We start from the raw sequence: 24747 nt of genomic DNA, 5'->3' as shown, positions 1-24747 counted from the left end.
ATAATCTTGCAGTAAATCCCAGTCTCTAGTGGGACTCTGTTTGAGGGTGTGGCCTTCACAACTGTTTCTGACTCTCCCCGAGGATATGGCTCTTTCCCCTGCACCTACGCCTTCCCTTGGCTGCAGCATTTCCTTGAAGCCCTATCCCCTGCTGACATGTTCCCCCAACACACCGCATCACATGAGAAAGGAAGGATGTAGAAGGCTGAATTGGGGGAGAATTTATTTCCTCTAGCTGGGATAAGATTTCAGAATTGCACTCTGGCCAAGTCCTTTCTCTGGAGAGTAAGATTCTGCTACATAGAAAGCTCCATTGCCACCCCTTCGTCCCCACCCCCTCCAGAGCCACCTCGGGCACCTCTCTCCATCCTCACCATGAGAGCCTGCAGGGGTTCCTGGAGGTAATGCACCCCAAGAGTCTGGCTCCCAGGATTTTCTCCCTCTCAACTAGTCATCCTTGGCTTCCAGCAGTTTGTCAAAATTACCTTTTAAGTCATCCTGCTCGTCTATGGCTCCTGCTGCAAGTAAGCAGATCTTGGCTCCTATATCTCTCTGGATGTGCCTGGCTCTCCAACTTTCGGGGTGACAATTAGCCTTGCAACTTTAGTTCTTTGATGAGTCTATGAAAACTTGCTGATTTCCAGTTTTTCCAGATTTTCCTTATCGTAAGGATAGGAGTGATGACTTCTGGAAACTGCTTCTCTTAATGTTAACATCTTATATAACCATAGTACAGTTGTTAATACTAAGAAATTAACATTGGTACTACACTATTAAGTAAAATGCAGACTTCATTCTACTTTCACCAAGCTTTTCCATTAACGTCCTTTGTCTGTTCCAGATCCAAATAAGAATAACATGTTGCATTTAGTTACCTATCTGCCTAGTCATCCTCAATCTGTGAGAGCTTCTCAGTCTTTTCTTGATTTTCATGACTTTTTCAAGTTTGAATATCTCTCATTTTGCTTTTTTCTGATATTTTCTCATGATTAGACTTGGGTTATGGGTTTGGGGGAAGCATAGTACAGAGGTGAATGCTTTTCTTATGCATCATATCAGAGGGTACATGATTTCAAGATGACTTGTAATTGAGGATGTTATCAGGACCACTAGACTTAGGTGGTACCTGCCAGGTTTATTCACTGTAAAGTTATTCTTTTTCTCTCTCAAATCTCTGTTACCTAGAAACCCAACACTAAACCCAATACATGATCAAAATAAAACTCCACTTCTTGGAGGCAGGAATATCTAAATATCTTTATATATTATTTGTAATTTTTCTGTAATTTATTTTTCTGGTCAATGATTTATTTATATAAGTATGGACTCATGGACATTTATTTTATTCTTTGGTTTATAATCTGGTATTTGGTTGTTTGTTTTGTTGCTCAATTTGTTAAAATTCTCTAGTTTAATCTCTGGGCTTATAATTCATTCAGTCTGTGTCTGTTTTAAGTAAATGAATGTCAAGTTGCTGTTTCTCCCTGCAGGTGCCTGTCACTCTCTAGAGTTCCTGTTGGTTGCTTGTCCTGCAACCTCAGTTTTAGGAAGGGTTTGAAAAAAGTCATTAATTTCCAACAACACTCTTTCCAGCTCTCTACATCTCTGAAGTCAATTGTAAAATGTTGATACCTGCCTTTCCTGCCTATCAGGAACACCTTTCCATTTATTCAGAAAAATGTTTCAGAAAAACACCTGGTAAAACATGATCTAAGAACTCACATGAAAATAATGGATGTATAATTACAATATAATTTTTGACTCATTGGTTCTATGTGCTTTGAAGTCTTTTCATCCAGGCTGGTGACATTGAAGAAAATAAAAATGGAGAGATTATTTCTTAGTTTCATTTCCATTCTCTCTCTTTGCATCACTTCCATTTGTCCCTCACTTGATGGAACCTATTACACACATGAGGACCACGACTCTTGGCTTGTTTTACACCCACCTTATCAATCATGCTTTTTTGCCTTACAGCAATATGCTCACTCCCTGCTTTGTCCACAGTGGAGAACATAGTAAATTATCTAAAACAGAAAGCTCACATTACTCCCATAAAGCACAGAAAACAAGCAGGGGGAATGTGCATGTAACACCCCCATCAAGCAGCCCTCGCAGAGAGGTATAACAGTAAATATCAATGGCGATAAAAAGTGAAGGCTTTTCAAATGGCCACACCTCCCAGGATCTTAGAAAGAAATGCAACGTGCATTTAGGACTCGAAGAGGTTTAAAGGTCAAAACAGGTCAGAGAGAGTAGACCTAAAACCATCTTACAGATTTGAGCAATTACCTGAGGAAAAAACCCATTTCCTAATATACCTGACAGATGCTGAGGAAGTAGTAGGGAAATGTACCATCTTGTATGATAAAACACAATAAAAACGTATTCTGACAGGAGACCAATGACATTTAAATTGTAAAAAGCTGTTTTCGCCTTTCTCTCCAGACAACATTAATTAGAAAGAGATCCATACCTATGGCGGGTATTATCCAAATGAACTGGATAATCCGCAGACCACTTGAATTAATAAAAAAAAAAAAAACTTTTGATTGTTGAGGGCTGAAATTATTTGTCAAAAAACAGAAAACTTAAGTTTCTCAACTGAATATTATCACAACATTAAATGATGACTCCAGAAACACTAAAATTGGAAAGGGAAGCAAAAAGTGTACTGTATATTAATGGCCTTCCTATTGTATCTTCAGCTTCTGCTGAAATAAGTAATGATTCAATAGGAGAGAAAGGGAATCTTTCTGAAATTCACCTTAATAACTGAGCAGCAGGCACTTCCTATACTTATGGCTTCTTTTATTACAGAGATAAAAATCATCACATAGGTCAGGGAAATAATCCAATGTAATACTGATTAATTTTTTAGGGGAGGGGCCCTTACTTAACACGAGGGTTCCTCTCGACTATACACACTATTCTAGTTGGATTAGGTTTTCTGGAAGAGTTTTCTTATTGATTTACATTCTAAACACATGCCCTAAAGGCTTCATAAGAAATATACATGTAAGCCTAGAAAAGTACTGAGCAGGATTAGGTTTTAGAGTTTGTTAAATACAAGAAACAACATTAGGATTGTCAAGAATATGATGCAATAGAAAAATAAGTCATTTAACATACTGGGTTACACCAAATTCTTTTTCTGCATCTACTAAGGTGATCATTGGACTTTCCTCCTTTATCCTACAAATATGATGTGTAATAATGATTGATTTTTTGGAATGTGAAAACAACCTTGTCTTCATGAAATAAACTCTCTTTAACGGTTTTTGTGTCCATTCCCATTTCCCCAAGATTTTTCACTTCTTAATTTCTGGCAGTGCTAGATTTCTCTCATCCTCTTTCATTCCTTCCACCTTGCTGGAATTTACACGCGTCGCAATCCAGACATTAGCATTGTGTGTCATAGCAGAGAATGCTGAGACCAAAGAAACAGGCAAACCGGAAGACTATGGTGGAGGTCGTGGCATAGCTGTTAATAAGACCAGGAACCTTTCATTTCAGGAAGAACCACAATCTCCCTCATAAACATAGATGCATAATTCATAAACAAATCATAAGCAAAATATAGCACAGTGAAGATAAGATCTGTGATACTAAAGTCAACACATACATTGTCTTCAGATCCAATGACAATTCATATCATCTGCGGTGCATAAATGAGCAAAGGTAGTGGGCTATTTCCCCAAACTGGTACTTTACTATAAGGATGAAGGCTAAAAAATTCTATTTGGTGGCATAATAATAAATACATGATGGTTCTTATTAGTTTTCTTTTATTTCCTCCTTAGTCCCATGCTGCTATGTTAGGCATATTTTAGTGCCCAATATCTACTTATTGGCTTATTGGAAGGCCATCTTCATTATACAAGGACAATCAGGTCACAGTTGGCTTGAGCTGTGTGGTATAAAAATACAGGACTAAGAGTCAAGGGACTGTGTGATAGGCCTATTTCTGCCACAAACTAGACATATGATCTTGGGCAAGTCACCTGGCTCAAACCCTACCTAGGCCTTGCATGGAAGAGGGACGCCTGGGCCCACAGAATCTCAGGGTTTCTCCATGTTGCTTGAATCTGCCCAAAACTGTCCCTGCTCTCCAGAAATTTGCTATCTAGGAGAAAAGTCAGACATATCCGTAGATGATTCCGCTATCAAGCAAATGCTAAGTGGTTTGACAGAAGTAGGATGATACATGTGGAGAAATGTACTTTGCAGGATTCTCTAAAATTCTCTTAAAGGAAGTTTTTAAAGAACTACACTTTGAATCATGCTTACGATGTTACAGTACTGTTGTAAAAGTGTAGAAAGAAGGAAAACCTTGATCAAAACAGCAAAGTAGGGTTGAAATGCATATCATCAGAAGTTTCAGTGAAAAGTGATACACTGGGAATTTGATAGTAAGAACACCTTGACAAACTGCACAGTTATGGTCTGACAGTGCTAAGGGCAATTCTATTTTCAGACATGCTTGTGAGGCTCTTTTTTTGTGTTAGGTCCCACAGATATACATTATTTATGTCACACATAAACTATTAAACTATTAAATGGTCAGTATTTTAAATGGAACCATACCTGACACTTCACAAGTGTTATGTGTTTTTAAATACAAAGTAAATAAAATAACTCACAGTATATCCACTATCTTACTTGACATTCTTCTATATTTTTCTTAATTTGTTCCTACATCATTTGATGATAAGAGGCAATAAAGTAGCAGACTTGAATTTCAGTCCCAGCTCCAGAAAGAGACCTTTGTTTGACTTGTTAAGTATAAAGTTGTCTTATCTCTGGAGGAAGACATTAAACATGATTTTGGTGACTACTAAGAGAGTTAACTATGCAACAAATTATTCTGTGATCAAAATATGCATAAATTGGAAATAAATATACTAGCTTAGGGTAATAAGAACAACTTACACAAGACCTCTTTTGGTATAACCAAGATTATCTTTTTAATCAAGTAAAAAATCATCTTTCCATAATCTGTAAGTGTTTGTATGTGTAACTGTCTAATACCTACAAAGGTGAATATCTAAGCACTCATGTGTACAAAAGGGTTCAGAGAATCAATAATTTGTACTCAGGAAATGATGCCCAAGACCCCCTCCTCGGGTTCCATTAATTGGCCAAAGTGGCTCACAGAATTCAGGGAAATACATATATTTACCAGTTTATCGAAGGATATGAGAAAAGATATAGATGAACATTCAGATGAAGAGATACATAGGATGATATCTGAGAAGGTCGCAAACTCAGGGGCTTCTGTCCCCGCAGTGTTGGGGTGTGTCACCCTCCCAGAATGTGGATGTATTCACCCACCTGGAAACTCTCCAAATCCTGTGCTTTAGGGATTTTTACGGAAACTTCCTCATGTAGGCATGTGATCAGTCATTAACTCCCTTTTTAGCCCTTCTCCCTTCTCAAGAGACTAGTGGGGTGGGGCTAAAAATGTCAAGCCTGCATCATGGCTTGGTCTTTCTGGTGATCAGCCCTCACCCAGGAGCCATCCAGGAGCCCACCCAGAGTCACCTCACGAGAGCAAAATGAAACCAAGCCCAAGCTCACTCTGCTCGCTGCACGACAGGCCAGTACATCAGGAGACGAGGTGTTGGGGTAAGGAATAATGACTTTGTTCAGAAAGCCAGCAGATTGAGAAGATGGTAGACTAGTGTCTCAAAGAACCATCTTCCTCCAGTCTGAATTCAGGCTCCTTTTAAACAGAGGAAGGGGAGGGGGAGGGGCCCACTGCAAAGCCAACCAGTGGCTGAGTGGGACTGCTGATGGTTGCTCGCTCATAGCCACGTGCCTGCCCCATCCCTATCACAAAAAGACACTTTTATATAAAATAGATAACTAATAACGACCTACTGTATAGCACAGGGAACTCTACTCGATACTCTGTAATGACCTATATGGGAAAAGAATCTAAAAACGAGTGTGTATATGTCTATGTATAACTGATTCACCTTACTGTACAGCAGAAGCTAATACAACATTGCAAATCAACTATAACCCAATAAAAATTAATTAAAAAAAAAGACACTCCTATCACCCAGGAAATCACAAGAGCTTCAGGAGCTCTGTGCCAGGCACTGGTGGCAGAGACCAATATATATTTTCCATTATCTCACAGAATCATATTGGAAGGTGATTCCTTGCATGCCCAAGCCTGATTTTCTAGGTCAAGATGAGACTCACATTTCAGTCATAAGTCCCCCTGCAAATGAAGCAGAAATCAGGACCCACCATGATCTCCACTGATTCTACTTGTCTAAATTAGGGACCTCCATGCTCCTCAGGTGCCCTAGTTGTTCACACTGAGGACTGTCATGCCCCAGTGACAATATCATAAAGGGTGAAGAGACTGTAATAAAAGCAACAGTAGATGCTAGAGACATGTTCTTGAACATGTACATTCATGACAGTATAGCCAAATAAATATTTCACATATTAAGAAAAATTAACCAGCTAGTGATTAAAAAGTACAATCCCTAAGTGAATACCCAATTCCACCTGCCAAAAGGGATGTCCAATGATGTCATAGGGGATTTCCTATAAGACTCAAAGTGCCCTCTCTATAAGGTACAGGCAAGACTCGAAGCTCCAGGGTCCGGAGAGGGTAGGGTAGGAGGGGGAAGGCAAGGTGTATTCTGAAAAAGAGAATATGTGTAGAACACACTAGGGATATCAGAAAAGGCTACTGTAGATGACTTTAACCCAGGCCTTGGTCCTCCACTCCCAGTGTCTACTCTAAAGATGAGAACCTAAGCTCACCTAACCCATTTCTGACTTCTGGGTGTTCCACACATGTTTCTAAACTCTGGAGAATGGAGACTGTCTATTTTGGGCAGAGTGAGAAGAAATGTGGTCAAGACAATATACAAAAGATTTAGAGAAAATGAGGACATGCTTAATTTTTGGATTTGAATATACTGCAGTGGTCTGTCAAAATATGTGTGTGTGTGTGTGTGTGTGTGTGTGTGTGTGTGTGTGTGTACAGTTTTTGTGAAGCTTTTCTAACTTCAGAAGTATAAAATGTTACTAACCCAAAACATATCATTTAGAGGTTAAATTACTTATCTTTTTGTTATACTTGGTTTTGTAAATTTGAAATAATCATCATTAGTTTGAATTTTTGTGTTAATTATTCTGAGTGAAGTCGGCAAAGGTGGATGGAAACTATAACAAATTAAATATTCAAAATTAAATAAGTATAAAAAAAGTTCTATTTCTGGGTTGATGAAAGTAAAAAACTTATTATATGGGAAAAGTGGTGTTCATATTTGCAACAATGTGGATGAATCTAGAGGACATCATGCTAAGTGAAAGCCAGACAGAGAAAGGCAAATACTGCCTATTATCAATTATATACAGAATCTACACAGAAAAAAGTCAAACTCATAGAAACAGAGGAGTGTTTGCCAAGGGATAGGGTTGGGGGAAATAAGGAGAGGGTGGCAACAGGGTACAAACTTTGAATGAGAGGAAAGTCTTAGGATCTAATGTACAACATGGTGACCAGAGTTGATAATACTGTATCGTATAACTGAAATTTGCTGAGAAAGTATTGATACAACTTAAATGTAAATATGCGAGATGAAAAAACGATGGAATTGTGAACAAAGGAGATTGTGAGAGTTAAAATCGTTGGGAAACAGCCAAAATCCTGGGAGAATTTCAGAGTTTCAAAGGCTATGAAAATGGTGGGTTCAAGCCGAGATCCCCAAGAGATCTGAGGAACCAGGAAAAATGTGATTTCCAGGTGGAATGGATAGAAAATTGACTAAGGTCTAGAAGACCCATGAGGGTGGAGGGATAGAGCTGTGGGGCGGATGGTGGGGAGGGGCCGTGGTCCAGCCTCCTCCTCTATTACTCCCTCCCCCACTCTCAGGAGCCCTTTGTGACCAGACCACAGCTCTATGATGTAGGCCTAGGACTTCAGTCCCCAAGTACACATCCTGTGCTCAGTTGCCTGAAGCCAGCAATGTGATTCAGATGATGGAGAATCCTCTCTTTTCTCTGAAAAGCACTTTTGATACTTGGCTGTACTCCAGTCGCACTTCCTGGGCGAGTGCCACCATCCTTGGCTTTCTGTGTGGACTGGGGCTCTATTTCCTGTTACTCTCCTACCTCCAGAATAATCTATCTTCACCACCTCCTAGGAAACATGGAAACATCACGAAGGTAAGGAACCCTTGGGCCAGACCCACAAGCACATGCTTCTCCCTTCTTTTCTATTATTATTTCCACTTTTCTGAATCACCTACAGAGACTCCTGAAATGGGAAAGAATTGTTGATTTCCAGTGTTTCCAGATTTTCCTTATCGTAAGGATAGGAGTGATGACTTCTGGAAACTGCTTCTCTTAATGTTAACATCTTATATAACCATAGTACAGTTGTTAATACTAAGAAATTAACATTGGTACTACATTATTAAGTAAACTGCAGACTTCATTCTACTTTCACCAAGTCTTTCCATTGATGTCCTTTGTCTGTTCCAGATCCAAATAAGAACATGTTGCATTTAGTTACCTATCTGCCTAGTCATCCTCAATCTGTGAGAGCTTCTCAGTCTTTTCTTGATTTTCATGACTTTTTCAAGTTTGAATATCTCTCATTTTGCTTTTTTCTGATATTTTCTCATGATTAGACTTGGGTTATGGGTTTGGGGGAAGCATAGTACAGAGGTGAATGCTTTTCTTATGCATCATATCAGAGGGTACATGATTTCAAGATGACTTGTAATTGAGGATGTTATCAGGACCACTAGACTTAGGTGGTACCTGCCAGGTTTATTCACTGTAAAGTTATTCTTTTTCTCTCTCAAATCTCTGTTACCTAGAAACCCAACACTAAACCCAATACATGATCAAAATAAAACTCCACTTCTTGGAGGCAGGAATATCTAAATATCTTTATATATTATTTGTAATTTTTCTGTAATTTATTTTTCTGGTCAATGATTTATTTATATAAGTATGGACTCATGGACATTTATTTTATTCTTTGGTTTATAATCTGGTATTTGGTTGTTTGTTTTGTTGCTCAATTTGTTAAAATTCTCTAGTTTAATCTCTGGGCTTATAATTCATTCAGTCTGTGTCTGTTTTAAGTAAATGAATGTCAAGTTGCTGTTTCTCCCTGCAGGTGCCTGTCACTCTCTAGAGTTCCTGTTGGTTGCTTGTCCTGCAACCTCAGTTTTAGGAAGGGTTTGAAAAAAGTCATTAATTTCCAACAACACTCTTTCCAGCTCTCTACATCTCTGAAGTCAATTGTAAAATGTTGATACCTGCCTTTCCTGCCTATCAGGAACACCCTTCCATTTATTCAGAAAAATGTTTCAGAAAAATACCTGGTAAAACATGATCTAAGAACTCACATGAAAATAATGGATGTATAATTACAATATAATTTTTGACTCATTGGTTCTATGTGCTTTGAAGTCTTTTCATCCAGGCTGGTGACATTGAAGAAAATAAAAATGGAGAGATTATTTCTTAGTTTCATTTCCATTCTCTCTCTTTGCATCACTTCCATTTGTCCCTCACTTGATGGAACCTATTACACACATGAGGACCACGACTCTTGGCTTGTTTTACACCCACCTTATCAATCATGCTTTTTTGCCTTACAGCAATATGCTCACTCCCTGCTTTGTCCACAGTGGAGAACATAGTAAATTATCTAAAACAGAAAGCTCACATTACTCCCATAAAGCACAGAAAACAAGCAGGGGGAATGTGCATGTAACACCCCCATCAAGCAGCCCTCGCAGAGAGGTATAACAGTAAATATCAATGGCGATAAAAAGTGAAGGCTTTTCAAATGGCCACACCTCCCAGGATCTTAGAAAGAAATGCAACGTGCATTTAGGACTCGAAGAGGTTTAAAGGTCAAAACAGGTCAGAGAGAGTAGACCTAAAACCATCTTACAGATTTGAGCAATTACCTGAGGAAAAAACCCATTTCCTAATATACCTGACAGATGCTGAGGAAGTAGTAGGGAAATGTACCATCTTGTATGATAAAACACAATAAAAACGTATTCTGACAGGAGACCAATGACATTTAAATTGTAAAAAGCTGTTTTCGCCTTTCTCTCCAGACAACATTAATTAGAAAGAGATCCATACCTATGGCGGGTATTATCCAAATGAACTGGATAATCCGCAGACCACTTGAATTAATAAAAAAAAAAAACTTTTGATTGTTGAGGGCTCAAATTATTTCTCAAAAAACAGAAAACTTAAGTTTCTCAACTGAATATTATCACAACATTAAATGATGATTCCAGAATCACTAAAATTGGAAAGGGAAGCAAAAAGTGTACTGCATATTAATGGCCTTCCTATTGTATCTTCAGCTTCTGCTGAAATAAGTAATGGTTCAATAAGAGAGAAAGGGAATCTTTCGAAATCCCCAAGAGATCTGAGGAACCAGGAAAAATGTGATTTCCAGGTGGAATGAATAGAAAATTGACTAAGGTCTAGAAGACCCATGAGGGTGGAGGGATAGAGCTGTGGGGCGGATGGTGGGGAGGGGCCGTGGTCCAGCCTCCTCCTCTATTACTCCCTCCTCCACCCTCAAGAGCCCTTTGTGACCAGACCACAGCTCTATGATGTAGGCCTAGGACTTCAGTCCCCAAGTACACATCCTGTGCTCAGTTGCCTGAAGCCAGCAATGTGATTCAGATGATGGAGAATCCTCTCTTTTCTCTGAAAAGCACTTTTGATACTTGGCTGTACTCCAGTCGCACTTCCTGGGTGAGTGCCACCATCCTTGGCTTTCTGTGTGGACTGGGGCTCTATTTCCTGTTACTCTCCTACCTCCAGAATAATCTATCTTCACCACCTCCTAGGAAACATGGAAACATCACGAAGGTAAAGAACCCTTGGGCCAGACCCACAAGCACATGCTCCTCCCTTCTTTTCTATTATTATTTCCACTTTTCTGAATCAACTTCAGAGACTCCTGAAATGGGAAAGAATAGGACATCTACTCCTAAGAATAGGACGTCATCCCTCTAAGGGCAAGCCAGCCTGGGCAGGGGATAGAGTGAACACTAGGATTTGTATCCAAAGATCTCAGACCAGTTGTCCAGGTGTGGTAGAGGGCTCCAGGGCAAGTCTCACACACAGTGACCAGAGGTCGAGGACTGGATACTGAGTTCAATCTCAGCCAGAGGACAGGCCCATGAGCAGTGGATCACCAGCTGTGAACATGTGTCTCGGATGAGGGCTGATCTGCTGGCAGTGCTGAGGCCCTGAGAGCCTCAGAGCAGGGGTTGGAGTGGCCCTGGCCTCGGGAAGCAGAGACCCACCTGTTGGAGCTCAGATGAACCCGTAGTTCAGAGAATGTGTGTGTTTCTTGAGCAGAGGAACAGTGACAAAAGAAATCCAGGGTGAATCTCACATTGAAAATCCTTCTTTATGTTCTTCAGAGAAGGAAAACAGAAAATATTTTTATCCTCTTTAAAAATGAGTGAAAGGAAAGAAAAACCACAGAGCTCTGTTAGTTAAATGTAAAAAGTCATATTATGTATGGACACTGAGTGTCTGATGCTTGTCTAGAGAGGGGAGAGTGAGAATTGGGTCCCAGGTCCTCGTTTTTTCTGTCTCTCAGCATCAGACGGAGTGGAGGGGGAAACGCAAGGTTAAGATGAAAAACAGAGCTTCGAAAGGTAAGTTGTGCCATTCAGCCCTGTGTGCCCCGAGGGTTAGGCCCCATCTCTCCCAGCCCTGAGGGCCCACTCCACAGGCTCCGAGGAGGCCAGTGGCAGGGCCTGTGCCTCAAGAAGCAGAACCCTCAGGGAGCTTCCTGGGAAGGAGAGCAGAACCCAGATACTTCCCAGATTCCATGCGCACAATGAAGCAGTAAGGGGCCTGGAAAAGGGTGTGGCCCAGCAGGGGTGTGTGGGCTACAGTGGACCAATAGATTGCCTGGATTGGGAGGTGGGACCTCCAGGTCCGACCGTGGACAAGTTGTTTAACTTTGCTCAGATTCCTCTGTGATGTGACCCCTGCCCATTGTCCCCCACAGGGAGGATGTGAGCGCAGCAAGGGGTAATGGATATGGAAGTACTTTGTAAATGATAAACCCTTTCATGAGCTTCGCCATCACTGTCAGGGATCTTGTGGCCCTGGACGCTGGTGCTTGGGCTCCAATCTCCCAATGGTGTCCCCTTAAAGGGACACAGCACTCAGCCTCCTGTAAGACCCCCTAAGCCCTTGCCTTCACCACCATGACCCAGTCTGCTGTTTTCCAGTTTTCAGAGATTGCCTGGAAGAGCTGGAAGAGGTTCGGGCCCTGACTTCACTTCTACAAAGGTAAAGAATCTTCCCCTTCTCTCCTGGGTTCTTCTTCCACCCAAAGCCTATGGTGTGACACCTGGGCTGCAGGCAGCCTGGGGCTGAGCTGGGAGGGGGAGCGCTGAGGGTGGGGTATGGCCAAAGCCCTGGGGTGAGGGACAGCAGGAGCACTGTGAAGTCAGCATGGGGGCCGTGGAGGGCCGTGGGCCACAGGTGCCCACCCCTGCCTGGCCTGCCCAGCCCTCCTGGCCCTGGGGGCTCCTGGCTGCAGCTTGTGCCTCATGTCTCCTGAAGCCACGTGGGGAGGCTCCCTGACAAGGGCAGCTCTCATCAGCTCTCCTATCAAGACCCCCCTGGTGAGGTGTGCAGAGCAGCGTCTGTTGGAGCCCACCAGCCCTGCAGGGAACCTGCAGAAGAGGCTGTTCCTGCCACGTGCCCATCAGCTGCCCTGGCTCCTCTGACCCAGGGCTCTTTACCTGTGGCCTCCACCCTGTCAAAAGAACCTCAAGACCAATCCAACTTGAAGAAAATCACCCTTGGCACTGTTGCAAAGAGCTCACCTCCAGGTAACTCTTTTTTGGCATCTACCATCGCAGCCATCTTGAGTCTTGGCCTCGTATGCTATCCCATTTTGTTCCTGTCCTTCTGGTGGAAGACTACCAAGGCCTTGTTCTTCCCCACCTCATCACAGAGTGAGTCCCGGCAAGAACACCTGTCCCACCAGCCACCAGGGGCCCCGTTCCAGGAAGAGCCCACAGACAAGCAGGTAGAAACTGGTAGCCCCTCACCTGTCAACCCTGAAGTCCAGAAGCTGCTGGAGATTCTAATCACCAAGAAAGTAGAACTAAAGATTCATAAGGGGAAAGAAAAGGATGGGTCATTCTCGGAACAAATGAGCTCAGACTACCACCTGAACACTTTAGGGAATGCGTGGAAATCACTGGGTGCTGAGCAGGACAACACAACCCCTCAATCTTTCTGGAACAGGAAAGACAAAACAGAGCAGCTACCCGGTCCTCGGCAGCTCTTACACTCCGAGGTCTTGAGGGACCACTTGGAACTGACATACACCCAGCTCTACTGGGGTCACCCCTCTCTGCACAGCGAGTCCCTGGTGGCTACTAGGAGCTCTACTCAACAGCAGGCACCCTTTGTTTTATTCAGTGGAGTTTCTAATGGCTTTCCAGTTTCAATTCAACTTAGAATACCTTTAGGTCCTTCCCAGGTCGCAGTCTTGCCCTGCCCGGGGGTCCCACCCCAGCCTTTCACTCAAAACTTGCCTCCGTGCCAGTCCCCACTTCTGGCTCAGATCCAGGCCCAGCCCTACCTCCCATCTTCTCTCCCATTCAGACCACCTTATTCTCCACCCCAGATGAGTACCTGTGGACTAGATTGTCCTACATTTCAGAACAAGACACCATATTTTATCCCAACTGAAACTCAATGTCTGAAATGCCCCTTGTTGCAGAAGCAACTGAAAAGTGGGAAGCCTTCATCCTCTGTGGTCAAAAGATCTCAGAAAGGCTTTAGCCAACTCAGTCTCAACCTTCCCCAAGAGAGGGGGCGCTCTCAGGCCGAAAGGTCAGTTTCTATTCATCATGAGGACTTAATTGGCCCTGATCTCCAGAAGCAACATCTTCAAAAGAGGCTCATCAAAGATCAAACCAAGAGGGGCCTGTGCCTCAGTATCCACCTGTCTCTGTCTCTGGAATTGAGTTCCTCTCAGCGCAAATTTTTAAGGACTTATCAGGCACAGGGCAAGCAGGGACCCTGGCAGCCCTCTGCTTTTACAGGCAAAAGGAGACTGGACCCACAGAAGATAAGGTCCAGGCGCCCTAGGAGATCCCATAGGAAGGGTCAAATGCAATTCCAACCAGGGAAGGATTTCGGCAAGGGTCTAAGGCCATGTCTGAGGAGGATCTCAAAAGCTTCCTCCAGGGCCAGGCTCCCAGGGAAGTTTCTGCAAAGAAACTCTGAAAAGGAGTCAGAAAGATACCTGATGAGGCCCTTGATGAGTGACTCTGGAAACTGTTTACCCAGTAGCCCAGAGAAGAAACATCTAGAAAAAATCTTGAAAGCCCATTTGAGCACAAAGTTGATGCAGATTAATCAAGGTTTGATCCCTGTGATTGTGCGTCAATCCTGGCTTGCTGCCAACTGTGTTTTTTCTAAGCCCCACCCTCACGAGGAAATCAGAAATCTAGCACCCTTGAAGTCTTGGAAACCCTGTGTAAACTCCTCCCGTGTGCTTTCCTTCCTCAGTCCAAGCATTCGGCAGATGCTGGAAGCACATATTATAAGGTGGCGGGTAAGGCACAGGTGGGGCCTACCCGAACAGGCCTTTGAGCCCATAAATCTCAAGCCATGTGGGGCTCAACCCTTGTCCTCTCCAAGGCCCACCGTTTCCGCCTCTGCCACCTGGCAATCTGGGGCACACTCAAAAGCCAACTTTGCTAATAAGTTCTTGGGAAAACCTCAGCCCCATCAGGGAATGAAAGTGATAACAAAAGCAACAGTTCCCACCCTGGTGAGTCCCCTCCCTGTTCCCTCACCTGAGCATACAGAAATCCAGAGGGCCCTGGGAAAGACTTCACCTGGTGACAGGTATGGGCCCTCAGAGGCCCCTCTGACTGGACAGGAGGGCAGACTGCCTTATCAGGTGCCCACAGTCAACCTCATGGGCAGAAGCTGGGAGAATGGGACTGTCTTGGGGTTTCCAGCCGCTAGGAAAACCCTGTCACTACCAACAAAGTCAGTTGCCCAACATCCAAAGGAGCCATGCCTTAAAACACAGGTGGCTCAAGGCCGTGCCACTGGTGAGCTCCTTCAAGACTCTCACACTGATGTGCTCCTTCCTGCAGACATCTTGGCTTCTCATAGGTCTCTTTCCAGTTCCCAGAGGGAACATGCTAGTGAGGACGCGCCAGCTTTCCAGGTGGTGCCATATGACCTCAACGTGAGTGAACAGAGCAGCCAGGGGCAGCAGAAATTCAGAAAACCAAAACTTAAGGACTCATTTAAGAGCCAGAGTGAGATGTCTGTCCCAACTGAGGAGTGGAGGGGCTTTAAGAGGCTCCAACCTGGAAAGCATGAAGAAATGAGGAGCAGCCAGGGACAAGAGGAACCCAGGAAACCAAAAATTAGGGACCTGTGTAAGGGCCAGTTTGCCTCAGCTGATGAGGGGGTGGTCTGTGAGAGGCTCGAACTAGAAGAGGATGAAGAAATGAACAGCCAGAGCAAGATGTCTGCCCCAACTGAGGAGCGGAGGGACTTTAAGGGGCCCCAACCAAAAGAGTATGAAGAAATGAAGGGCCAGAGGGAGGTGCTCGCATCAGCTGAGGAGTGGAGGGGTTTCACGAAGCCCCAACCAGGACAGCATGAAGAAACAAGAAGCCAGAGCGAGACGCTTGCCCCAGCTGAGGAGTGCAGGAGCGTTAGGAGACTGCAACCAGGAGAACACGAAGAAACGAGAAGCAACCAGGGACAACAGGAAGCCAGGAAAGCAAAGGTTAGGGACCCGTGTAAGGGCCAGTTTGCCTCAAATGATGATGGGGAGGTCTGTGAGAGGCTCAAACCAGAAGAGGATGAAGAAATGAACAGCCAGAGCAAGATGTTTGCCCCAGCTGATGAGAGGGAGGACGATTGGAGGCCCAAACCGGGAGAGTATGAAGAAAGGTCTTCAGGACTAAAGGCTTCTCAAGCAAGTGGGATGAGCCACGCTTCTCAGGTCAGGGAAAGAGGAGAGTCCCTTGGGAGCAAATACCCCCAGCTCTCGCCAGAGAAGAGAGAGCTTTCACCAGAAAGCCAAAAATGGACAAGGCACTTTCTGCAGTGTCTTAGCCACAATAAAAAAGGCAAAGGAACAGAAGAATCCCTTCAAAAAGGCAAGCCTGTATCAGCCACTGCTCACCACCAGGAACCAATCAAAGGCAAATCTGTTGTAGAGAGCAGGGCTCAAAAAGGCAAGCCTGTATCAGCCACTGCTCACCACCAGGAACCAATCAAAGGCAAATCTGTTGTAGAGAGCAGGGCTATTGATCCTCGGGCGATTGGAACAGCTGTTGGACAGGTCCTAGTAGACAAACTGGGGCTTCACCAAGGACTCTGTGCCTCAGAGTTAAATCAGCACCCAGAACAGCTCCAGGCCCCAGCAGAGGGGCATTCCCACTACCACAGGGTTCTCTCCTCTTCAGAACAGAGAAGAGTGTTGAAAGATACAGCCTACAGTCACCAAGCCACCCGCAAGGACCACAGCTACCTTAACAACAGCAGGCATACCAGAGGCAGGGGCGACAAGTTGGCCTTCCCACCTAGGGAACTGGAGTCCCCAGTCAGACCCTGCCAGCATAGACCAAGGGTGGCAGGTGACTCAGGCCACCTGCGCCATCATCCAACATGTCCTCAAAAATGTGTTCCCTCTGGTCAACCAGAGCGTGCTTCTCATGCCTCTCCTGGTAGGAAAGCAGTGCAAGGAAAAGCGCAGTTCACGCAAAGAAAACCTGTTTCTTCTCACGTTAACACATTGTCTATGTGTTAATGGCTTCTTCCTACCACAATTTTTGTTTCCCAAAATAAATGTTTCTTCTCATGAGAGGTGGTGGCCTCTGTCTGTGCCCTGCTGGGGGGAAGGAAGGGATCAGGGTCCACTCTTCCCAGGTGCCTGCTTTGGCTTCCAGATGGGATGGGGCCATGGAGGGAGGTTGATCCCAGCGTGGAATACCCATCCTCACCTCAATTCCCTCACTGCATTTAAGTTTCCATAATAGCAGCATTACAGAAACAAGCAACAGCATTCAGGACGTGTCAAGGTGAACTAAACCTAAAGACCTCCCCCTTCTCAGGAACCAGCTCAGTCCTCTCCTGCTCTCTCTCTACCTTGAACTTGTGGGACTGTAGGGGAGGGGTCTGCAGAGGCTGAAATTCCCCTCAGGCTCCAGAAAGTGTCAGAGACAAGTTCACATGTCAGAATAAGGAGAGGAGTTTGGGGGCAGTGCTAGCCCAGAGTCCAGACGTGGCAGAAACCTTGCCCCCATGTCTTGGTGGGGATAGATGATGCCTGCCCTGGAAGCTCCTTCTCTCCCCGATGGAGCTGGGATTGAGGTGGGCCGGGAGCGTCACCCGTCCTCTGTCCTTCTCACACCCTGGAGCAGCGGTGAGGAGGAGGACCGCGCACTCCCAGGTCTGAGGGTGTGAGGTGATGAGCATGGAGGCCGCCGAGGGCCGTCCACCCCTGCCCCGGAGGAGAGGACAGCCCTACTCACAGTGCTCACCGCCCCCTGGGGAACGAGCAGGGGTGTGACTGTGTGTGCAGTCACCTCACTGTCTGTCATGTGCCCCTAGGGTGGGATGCAGGGGAAGGAGGCAAGTGGCAGAGGCGCCCATAAATGGCGCAGTGACCAAGGAGCCCCTGGCGTCCCACCACCGTGTACAGGCCCAGAGAAAAGAAGTCAGGGGCCAGTGGCTTATGGTGGCCCCAGCCCAGACTCTCCCCCTACGCCAGCTCCCAGAGCCCAGACAGAGGGAAGGCCCCTGGAGCTCCTCCACAGAGGGCCAGGCTCCCAGAGGCCGTGGAGCCCCCAAGCAGGGAAGGTTCACTTCCCCACAATGTATTTAATCAACTTTCACAGGACTGGGAGCTCACGACAGACTCGCGGTCTGTGACCTTTACCTACACGCGTGGCCCAAGGAGGCCCCCAGGGGACAAGTGGGACTTAACAGGCTCAGGGACTGTGCTGGGGTCATAGCAAGTCTTACCTGCTGTCAGCCTTGCTCACCCCAGAGCCTGGAGGGGGAAGAGGCCAGCAGACAGGATGTGTCACCCGGCGGGCGGGAAGTGACCTGCGGAGAACGAGGGTGCCGTCAGCTCTCCTCCCCGGCCCGTCCACACGGGAAACCAGGGAGACAGGAGCAATTCTACAGAGCAATCTGGGGCTCTGTGTCACAGTCACTCCCGTGCTGCAGAGTCCTGCTCCAGGAGGGTCCCCTGATCCAGGTGACAGCTTGAATGGCCCTGCCCTACGCCTGTCAGGACCCCAACATGCGGGACCAGGACCTGCTGAGGGGGAGCGGCCACAGGCCTGCTTGTGCTGTGGTTTCTCCCTGGAGCCAGGTCTCACCTCTGGGCCCCCTCCTCCGGGGCAGACACAGCACTGGGGGCACAGCCAGGGGCCCTGGGAGGGGCTGGGACCCAGAGCACAGAACAACTTCCAGAGCTCAGGAGAGGCTGGCACAGAGCGGGGCCCCTGAGCCTGACTGCTGCCGGGTCCTCTCAGGGGCACCAAGAGGTGAGTGCTGGGTTTGAGGGTGCCGGACGCCCAAGGCACCTGTCGGGAGAAGTGACACAGAGGGACACTGACAGAACAGCAAGAAACAAGAAGCTGCAAGTCCCTTTGCCCTTCTCCTTCTGTGAGGTGCAGAAAGGCCAGCAATGGAGGGCCCCCCACTAAGAGTCCCCACAGGGGGACCCACACTGACCCCACACGGGGACCCACACTGATTCCACACGGGGACCCACACTCACCCCACATGGGGACACACACTGATTCCACACGGGGACCCACACTGGTTCCACACGGGGACCCGCACTCATCCCACACGGGGACCCACACTCACCCCACACGGGGACCCGCACTCACCACACACGGGGACCCACACTGATTCCACACGGGGAGCCGCACTCACCCCACATCGGGACCCACACTGATACCACACGTGGACCCACACTCACCCCACACGGGGACCCACACTGATTCCACACGGGGAGCCGCACTCACCCCACACGGGGACCCACACTGACCCCACACGGGGACCCACACTCACCCCACACGGGGACCCACACTCACCCCACACGGGGACCCACACTGATTCCACACGGGGACCCACACTCACCCCACATGGGGACCCACACTGATTCCACACGGGGACCCACACTGATTCCACACGGGGACCCACACTCACCCCACACAGGGACCTCTCAGAGATAATACATAGACTTCACAGAGCCCTCTCACAGGAGCCTGCCGCGGAGCCCTCTCACAGGAGCCTGCCGCGGCGCCCTCTCACAGGAGCCTTATATACAGAGCCCTCTCACAGGAGCCTTCCGCGGCGCCCTCTCACAGGAGCCTTATACACAGAGCCCTCTCACAGGAGCCTTCCGCGGAGCCCTCTCACAGGAGCCTTCCGCGGAGCCCTCTCACAGGAGCCTTCCGCGGAGCCCTCTCACAGGAGCCTTCGCGGAGCCCTCCCTCTCACAGGAGCCTGCCGCGGAGCCCTCTCACAGGAGCCTGCCGCGGAGCCCTCTCACAGGAGCCTGCCGCGGAGCCCTCGCTGAGAAATCTCAAGGGACCTGCACGCAATTCCATGCAGTCCACACACAGGCGCCCAGCGCCCCGGCGAGACCACAGAGACCCTTCAAACAGCGGCCTGACACCCACTCAAATGAGCCTGAGCCACCAGCCGGCTCTGAGTGGATCCCAAGCCATGTAGCAAACTGAAGGTGCAGGAGATCGGTACCAGTGCCCCCAGAGAAAATTCTTGTGTAGTTTTTAATTACTTCTGAAAAAGAATTACAGATTCCCCGTGAAAACCCGCAAAATCGTTTCCTTCACAGGTTTTAGTTAGCTTGAGCTCTGACTCACAGTTGAAAGAATGACAGACTTTGAAAAGAAGCAAAACTCTGCCAGCATCTAATGAGGGAAAAATCTTTGTCCAATTTTAAATATCGTTCAGTCAAATGGCATCAGGGGGTCACATGCTTTGTTTTGCTGGGGACAAGTTCCTGCACTCAAAGTGACTTCTCTCCTTTGGAAACATGATGTAGAGAGGCCTACAGCAAGTGGGATCCATGGTGAAATGAACCAGCAAAGAGGCATCTAACCCCTACTTCCTAGCTGTGCAAATGGCGTGGGATTTCGCACAGAATAGCTTGTGCCAGGTTTGTGAGGTTTGCTTTATTTTTCAATGAAGTGAGCCACCTTATCAGACACACGAAGCTTATTCACAAATGTGACAGATGTTTGGCAATATCTCTATTACATTATCTGGCATATTTGTACTTAACTGCCTAATATTAAATGATATTGTTTATTTTACTCCTTTTAAAATACAGTAGTACAGTCAAGATGGTTGTATGGGATGCATGTCTCTAGAACGTGAAAAAATCCTAATGTTCACCTGTGATAACTTAAACTTCTGAACCATTTAGAAGAATTCATAGTTTATATAATTATAAGAAACGTGCATTTTCCAAGACTCAGGAAATTTATATTTTATTTATTTATTATAGGGCTACAAAAAGGATACATTGCTTAAAAGAATTTTGAAATCTTAGAAAATATGTCACTTAATTGGTGCTTGAAATATATATTACCTCATATCGCTTGGGAATTGGCATTTTAACATCTGTTAAAGAAAGTATATCTTTAATCAGCATTTCTATTATAATAATAATAGAGGTCTCACTGTCTGCCTAATACTTTCCAAATTTTGCACTCAGTTGAGACTACATATTTCTCATTGGTCATAAATTCTGTTGCCCTTTACATGGTAAAAACTGGATAATGTACAGATGTCAAGTATTATGTCTGGTTAAGTCTCTCAGGTCACTCTGTGGGGTAACAGTGTCATGGTCCTTTCTCTCAAAAGAGAGGAGTGAGCTGATGTGAGGGCCCTGTGTATTTTCTTTAATTAAGAAAAACAAATATTCAGGCTGTAAAATGTTTTACAAAATCATAGCTATTAATTTTTTGAAATGTGCTCCCTTTGTGACATTTTCTTATGTTACTGAATCACAGAACTCTGGAAAGTAGCCACAGATGTCCTCTAATAGCCAATCAATAGTATTTACTAACTAGACTAGCTCGTCGTTTTCCTATAGATACCCACAACTACAACATCTCACATTCATGAAAATGACACTCTCTTCTTGGAAGTTTAAGCTAATATTTCTAAACCATGTGTTTGAGATAAAACTAAATTCTAGTAAGAGGTATTATAAAATAATGTAATTCCCAACAAAATATATGAGGATTTAGGAAATACTGGCATGTTTCAGAGGAAAACACAGTTGCCTCATCTCATCCTGATAACAAGAAATTTGAGTGACACAGCTCTTTGGTCTAAGCATTTGTGTGTGTGTGTGTGCTTTAGCTGGTCCTCTGGATGGGATGCATTAACATTCTTTTTTTAAGATCTGTGGGCTAGAATATTTTTACATAAGTGATGCATAGGATATGCGGTTTATAAATTAGGCTCTATGACCATTCTCATCCGTCATGGAATGGAACATGAGGGTAAACAGAACAACCGGCACAAACAGTTTCTGGAAAAACCATTACATTTCCTTGAACTTTCCCAGTAGAAGGAAAAAGGGGGGGACTTCAGGTAGGCAGCTGAGATACATTTGCCCCACAAATAAGTACATACATTTTAGTCTATTAAAACTGGAAGGACTCCCCCAAAGCTATCTGATGAAAGGATTTGCAAAGAGTAGATCAAGAAGGACAGGCAGGTCTAGGGTCTGCTGGCCACGGCCAGGATACCACCTAAAAGATTTGTCCATAGTTGAAGGAGGAACTACAACTTGGCCAAAGTGATGGGTGCTGCTCCTTCCCTCTATTTACTCCTAGATGACCCTGCCTTTCACCACCCTACACCCTATAGCCCTCCTTCATTGTCTGTCTGGGGACTCACTGCGGACTTTAGATGAAGGAGATTAGGTGAGGAAGAAGAAGAGGAGAAGGAGGAGAGCAGGAGTGGGGAGGGAACAGGAGAAGGAGGATGATGAAGGAAAGTCATTACCAAAAAATGACTGTGGCCTCTTCTGTAGTCTGGTCACCTAATGAACAAATGGGGACCCTGAGACAGAGAGGGATTCCCCAAACCATACAGATATTCGCTTTCCACAACTGACTCAGACCAAATGCTTCCTCTGCTACATCATATAACCTGTGTGAAAGAATCCTTTTCATAGATCATCCAGATGATAAACCTAGTGTAAATTATTTCCACCACCACGAGGTTATGGCACGTATTACTGTTTTAGCAAAAAAAAAAAAAAAAAAAAAAAATTCATTTTGCCACTTAAAGTATTTAAGAGTATACTACCCTTCTTTGATAACAGTCTGTTATTTTTCATCATAACATGGCTTAAAAGGAAAAGAAAAACAAGAGAAAGAAACTTCCAGGAAAAACAATGCAATGTAGTGTGATCCACATCCACTTCTCTGGATAGAACTCCATCATGAAAAACATTAACTCTCTGAATCTTGAATCCACCTGCAATTCAAGGTCATCCATGCAGATTTTGAGAGTTGAAGGCAAAAGTACACAAAATCCAGTTCCTGGAAATACCATCCCTGCTTTGCCCCCATGTCCCCACACACCCCCTCACCTGAGCAGCATGGAGTTTCACTAAGAGACTTCTTGATGGGGAAGCCCGCCAGTCAGAGTGGACAAGACAGTATGCTAGGAGGCAGGAAGAAAATGTTAGAACTTCCATTTGCATCCCTCCTCATCTCATTCTTTTAAAATTCCTATATCTGTATAATCTTTGTCTTGCATATAAATTACGGAACCATAGAACATGCATTTAATTTGCAAATGCATAAATATACACACTGGATCTTCATGCTCAGAAAACTTTTTACTGAGTAGGAGAAGGATAGAAATGTTGGAGAACACTGACATGAACCAGATTCCTGGCCTTTTCTAAGGAATCAAACCAGAATCCAAAACAGCCATGGGCTCTGGCCTCTGTCAGGCAAAGCACATGTGTGTGGCCTGTCCAGGGAGAAGGAGAACCATGAATAAACTCTAGAATATCTGTTTCACCAAACTCTGAAACTCAGAGGGACCCCGTCAGCCCTGAGTTTCACCTTGTAGGCAGAGGGCAGATAACACAGGTAAGTGAACCATTCTCCCCCCACTTGCCTGCAAACACCATGCAGCTGTGGATTGGTAGGGACCCCAAGTCTGTAGTAAGAGCACAGATCCAGTTAGAATACAGTGCAGGAACTTCCGGACCTTCCAGCAGCATCAGAGCTGCAGGGGGAATGTGTGAGGGTGTAGAAGCAAGGGGGACCTCAGGCAGCATCTAGCAGAGATTGGTGAACAGCAGCACACACCATACCCAGGAGAATGGCTTTTAGTTAAGAATGCAGTGGTTTGCATTTACATTAGATTGTTGAAAGCGTCCTGTTGCTTTCGAGGCAAAATTCTGAAGGCAGTAGTTTTATTTACTAATTTAAAAAACAGGTTTTACATATAGAAAATCCACTGGAAGGTGTTTTGGATCAGGTAAACAGTTCTGAAGAAAGAAAAGAAAAATGGACTCATGAAGTCAAATTTATGGATATAGTGACTTGACTAGTAAGCAGGAGAGTAAAAATATTAGACAAAATTAAACATCAGATCAATATACCTAGGGTGCACAACCACTGATCACACTCACAAGCTGGCATATTGAGAAAGGGTCTCAGCTATTAGGCCAAGCAACTGCTGTGATCCAGCTTAAGCACAGGCAGATCGGATACACTTTCTCCCAATTCAGGGGTTTTAAGCTAAGATGAGGGGAGTTTAGTCAATAATGAAGTTTTAGTGAAAGCAGCATCTGTAGTTGTCAGCACTTGCCATTGGAAGATAATGTGTGAACAGCAAGTTGAGAAAGAGAAGTATTTCAGTTTTGATGCCAAAACCAATCACTTGAACACATTACTAGACGTAGAAAATGGACTTAAGAGTCTATACTGGTTGATCCACTGCACACTGCCTACATTACCCAGTAATCTTCAGTAGTTGTCAATATTTCACACACTCTGATCTCTAACACAGCGGGAAGGTCAGATATACTTGTCAAGGTCAAGCTGGATGTCAGTGAAGGACTCAGTGAAAGTGTGAAAATCTTGCAACTTGCTCTCAGATAGATGACCATCAAATGAAACATTTCATGATATGATATATAATAAATGATATATAATATGACATGACATGATTAATGTATCAATACACAAAGGAATGGTAAAAAATACTGATTGATATGATATGACATATAATACAAAATATATGATATGATATGACATGATTGATTTATCAATACAAAAAGGAATGGTAAAAAAAATACTATACATTACAAACTTGAAAAAAGTGTTGCCTGATAATCTCTGGAGACATACTCTATTTTTAATTTCATCCCACATGGCTTCATGGGCTATCATGTCTACACTCTTTTTATTAGGGTAACATTTTTGCTTTTACTCAGTATATGGATAATTTAGCAGTGGTTAAATTCTTTTTTATTAAAACACTTTGTATTCAAATTATGAGCAGACTTTATATACAGTTTATTTGTGCGTGTGGATGTCTTCTTTGTTTTATGTCATCCCACTCTGATATCATTTCACCAGTTTCCTACTGAATAGAGTTGGG

At 44.9% G+C, this 24747-nt stretch overlaps 1 protein-coding gene across 8 annotated transcripts in view; it reads right to left on the bottom strand.

The window, feature by feature from the left end:
* The window catches only part of LOC309621446 (uncharacterized protein), a 583198-nt gene that overhangs the window by 71616 nt on the left and 486835 nt on the right, over positions 1-24747 (bottom strand). For all 8 annotated transcript variants that reach the window (XR_014240024.1, XR_014240025.1, XR_014240026.1 and 5 more), the window contains one exon: positions 22715-22788. Coding sequence is in view for 1 of the 8 variants with exons in the window: in XM_082408931.1 (XP_082265057.1) it covers positions 22715-22788 (74 nt within the window). In the remaining 7 variants the exon portion in view is untranslated. The remainder of the gene's footprint in view (positions 1-22714; positions 22789-24747) is intronic.

This window comes from Balaenoptera borealis (genome assembly GCF_965194805.1).
Source record: "Balaenoptera borealis genome assembly, contig: HAP1_SCAFFOLD_463, whole genome shotgun sequence".
Classification (NCBI taxonomy): domain Eukaryota; kingdom Metazoa; phylum Chordata; class Mammalia; order Artiodactyla; family Balaenopteridae; genus Balaenoptera; species Balaenoptera borealis.
Note: the sequence above shows the minus strand (reverse complement) of the source record. Positions and strands in the feature narration are given on the sequence as shown.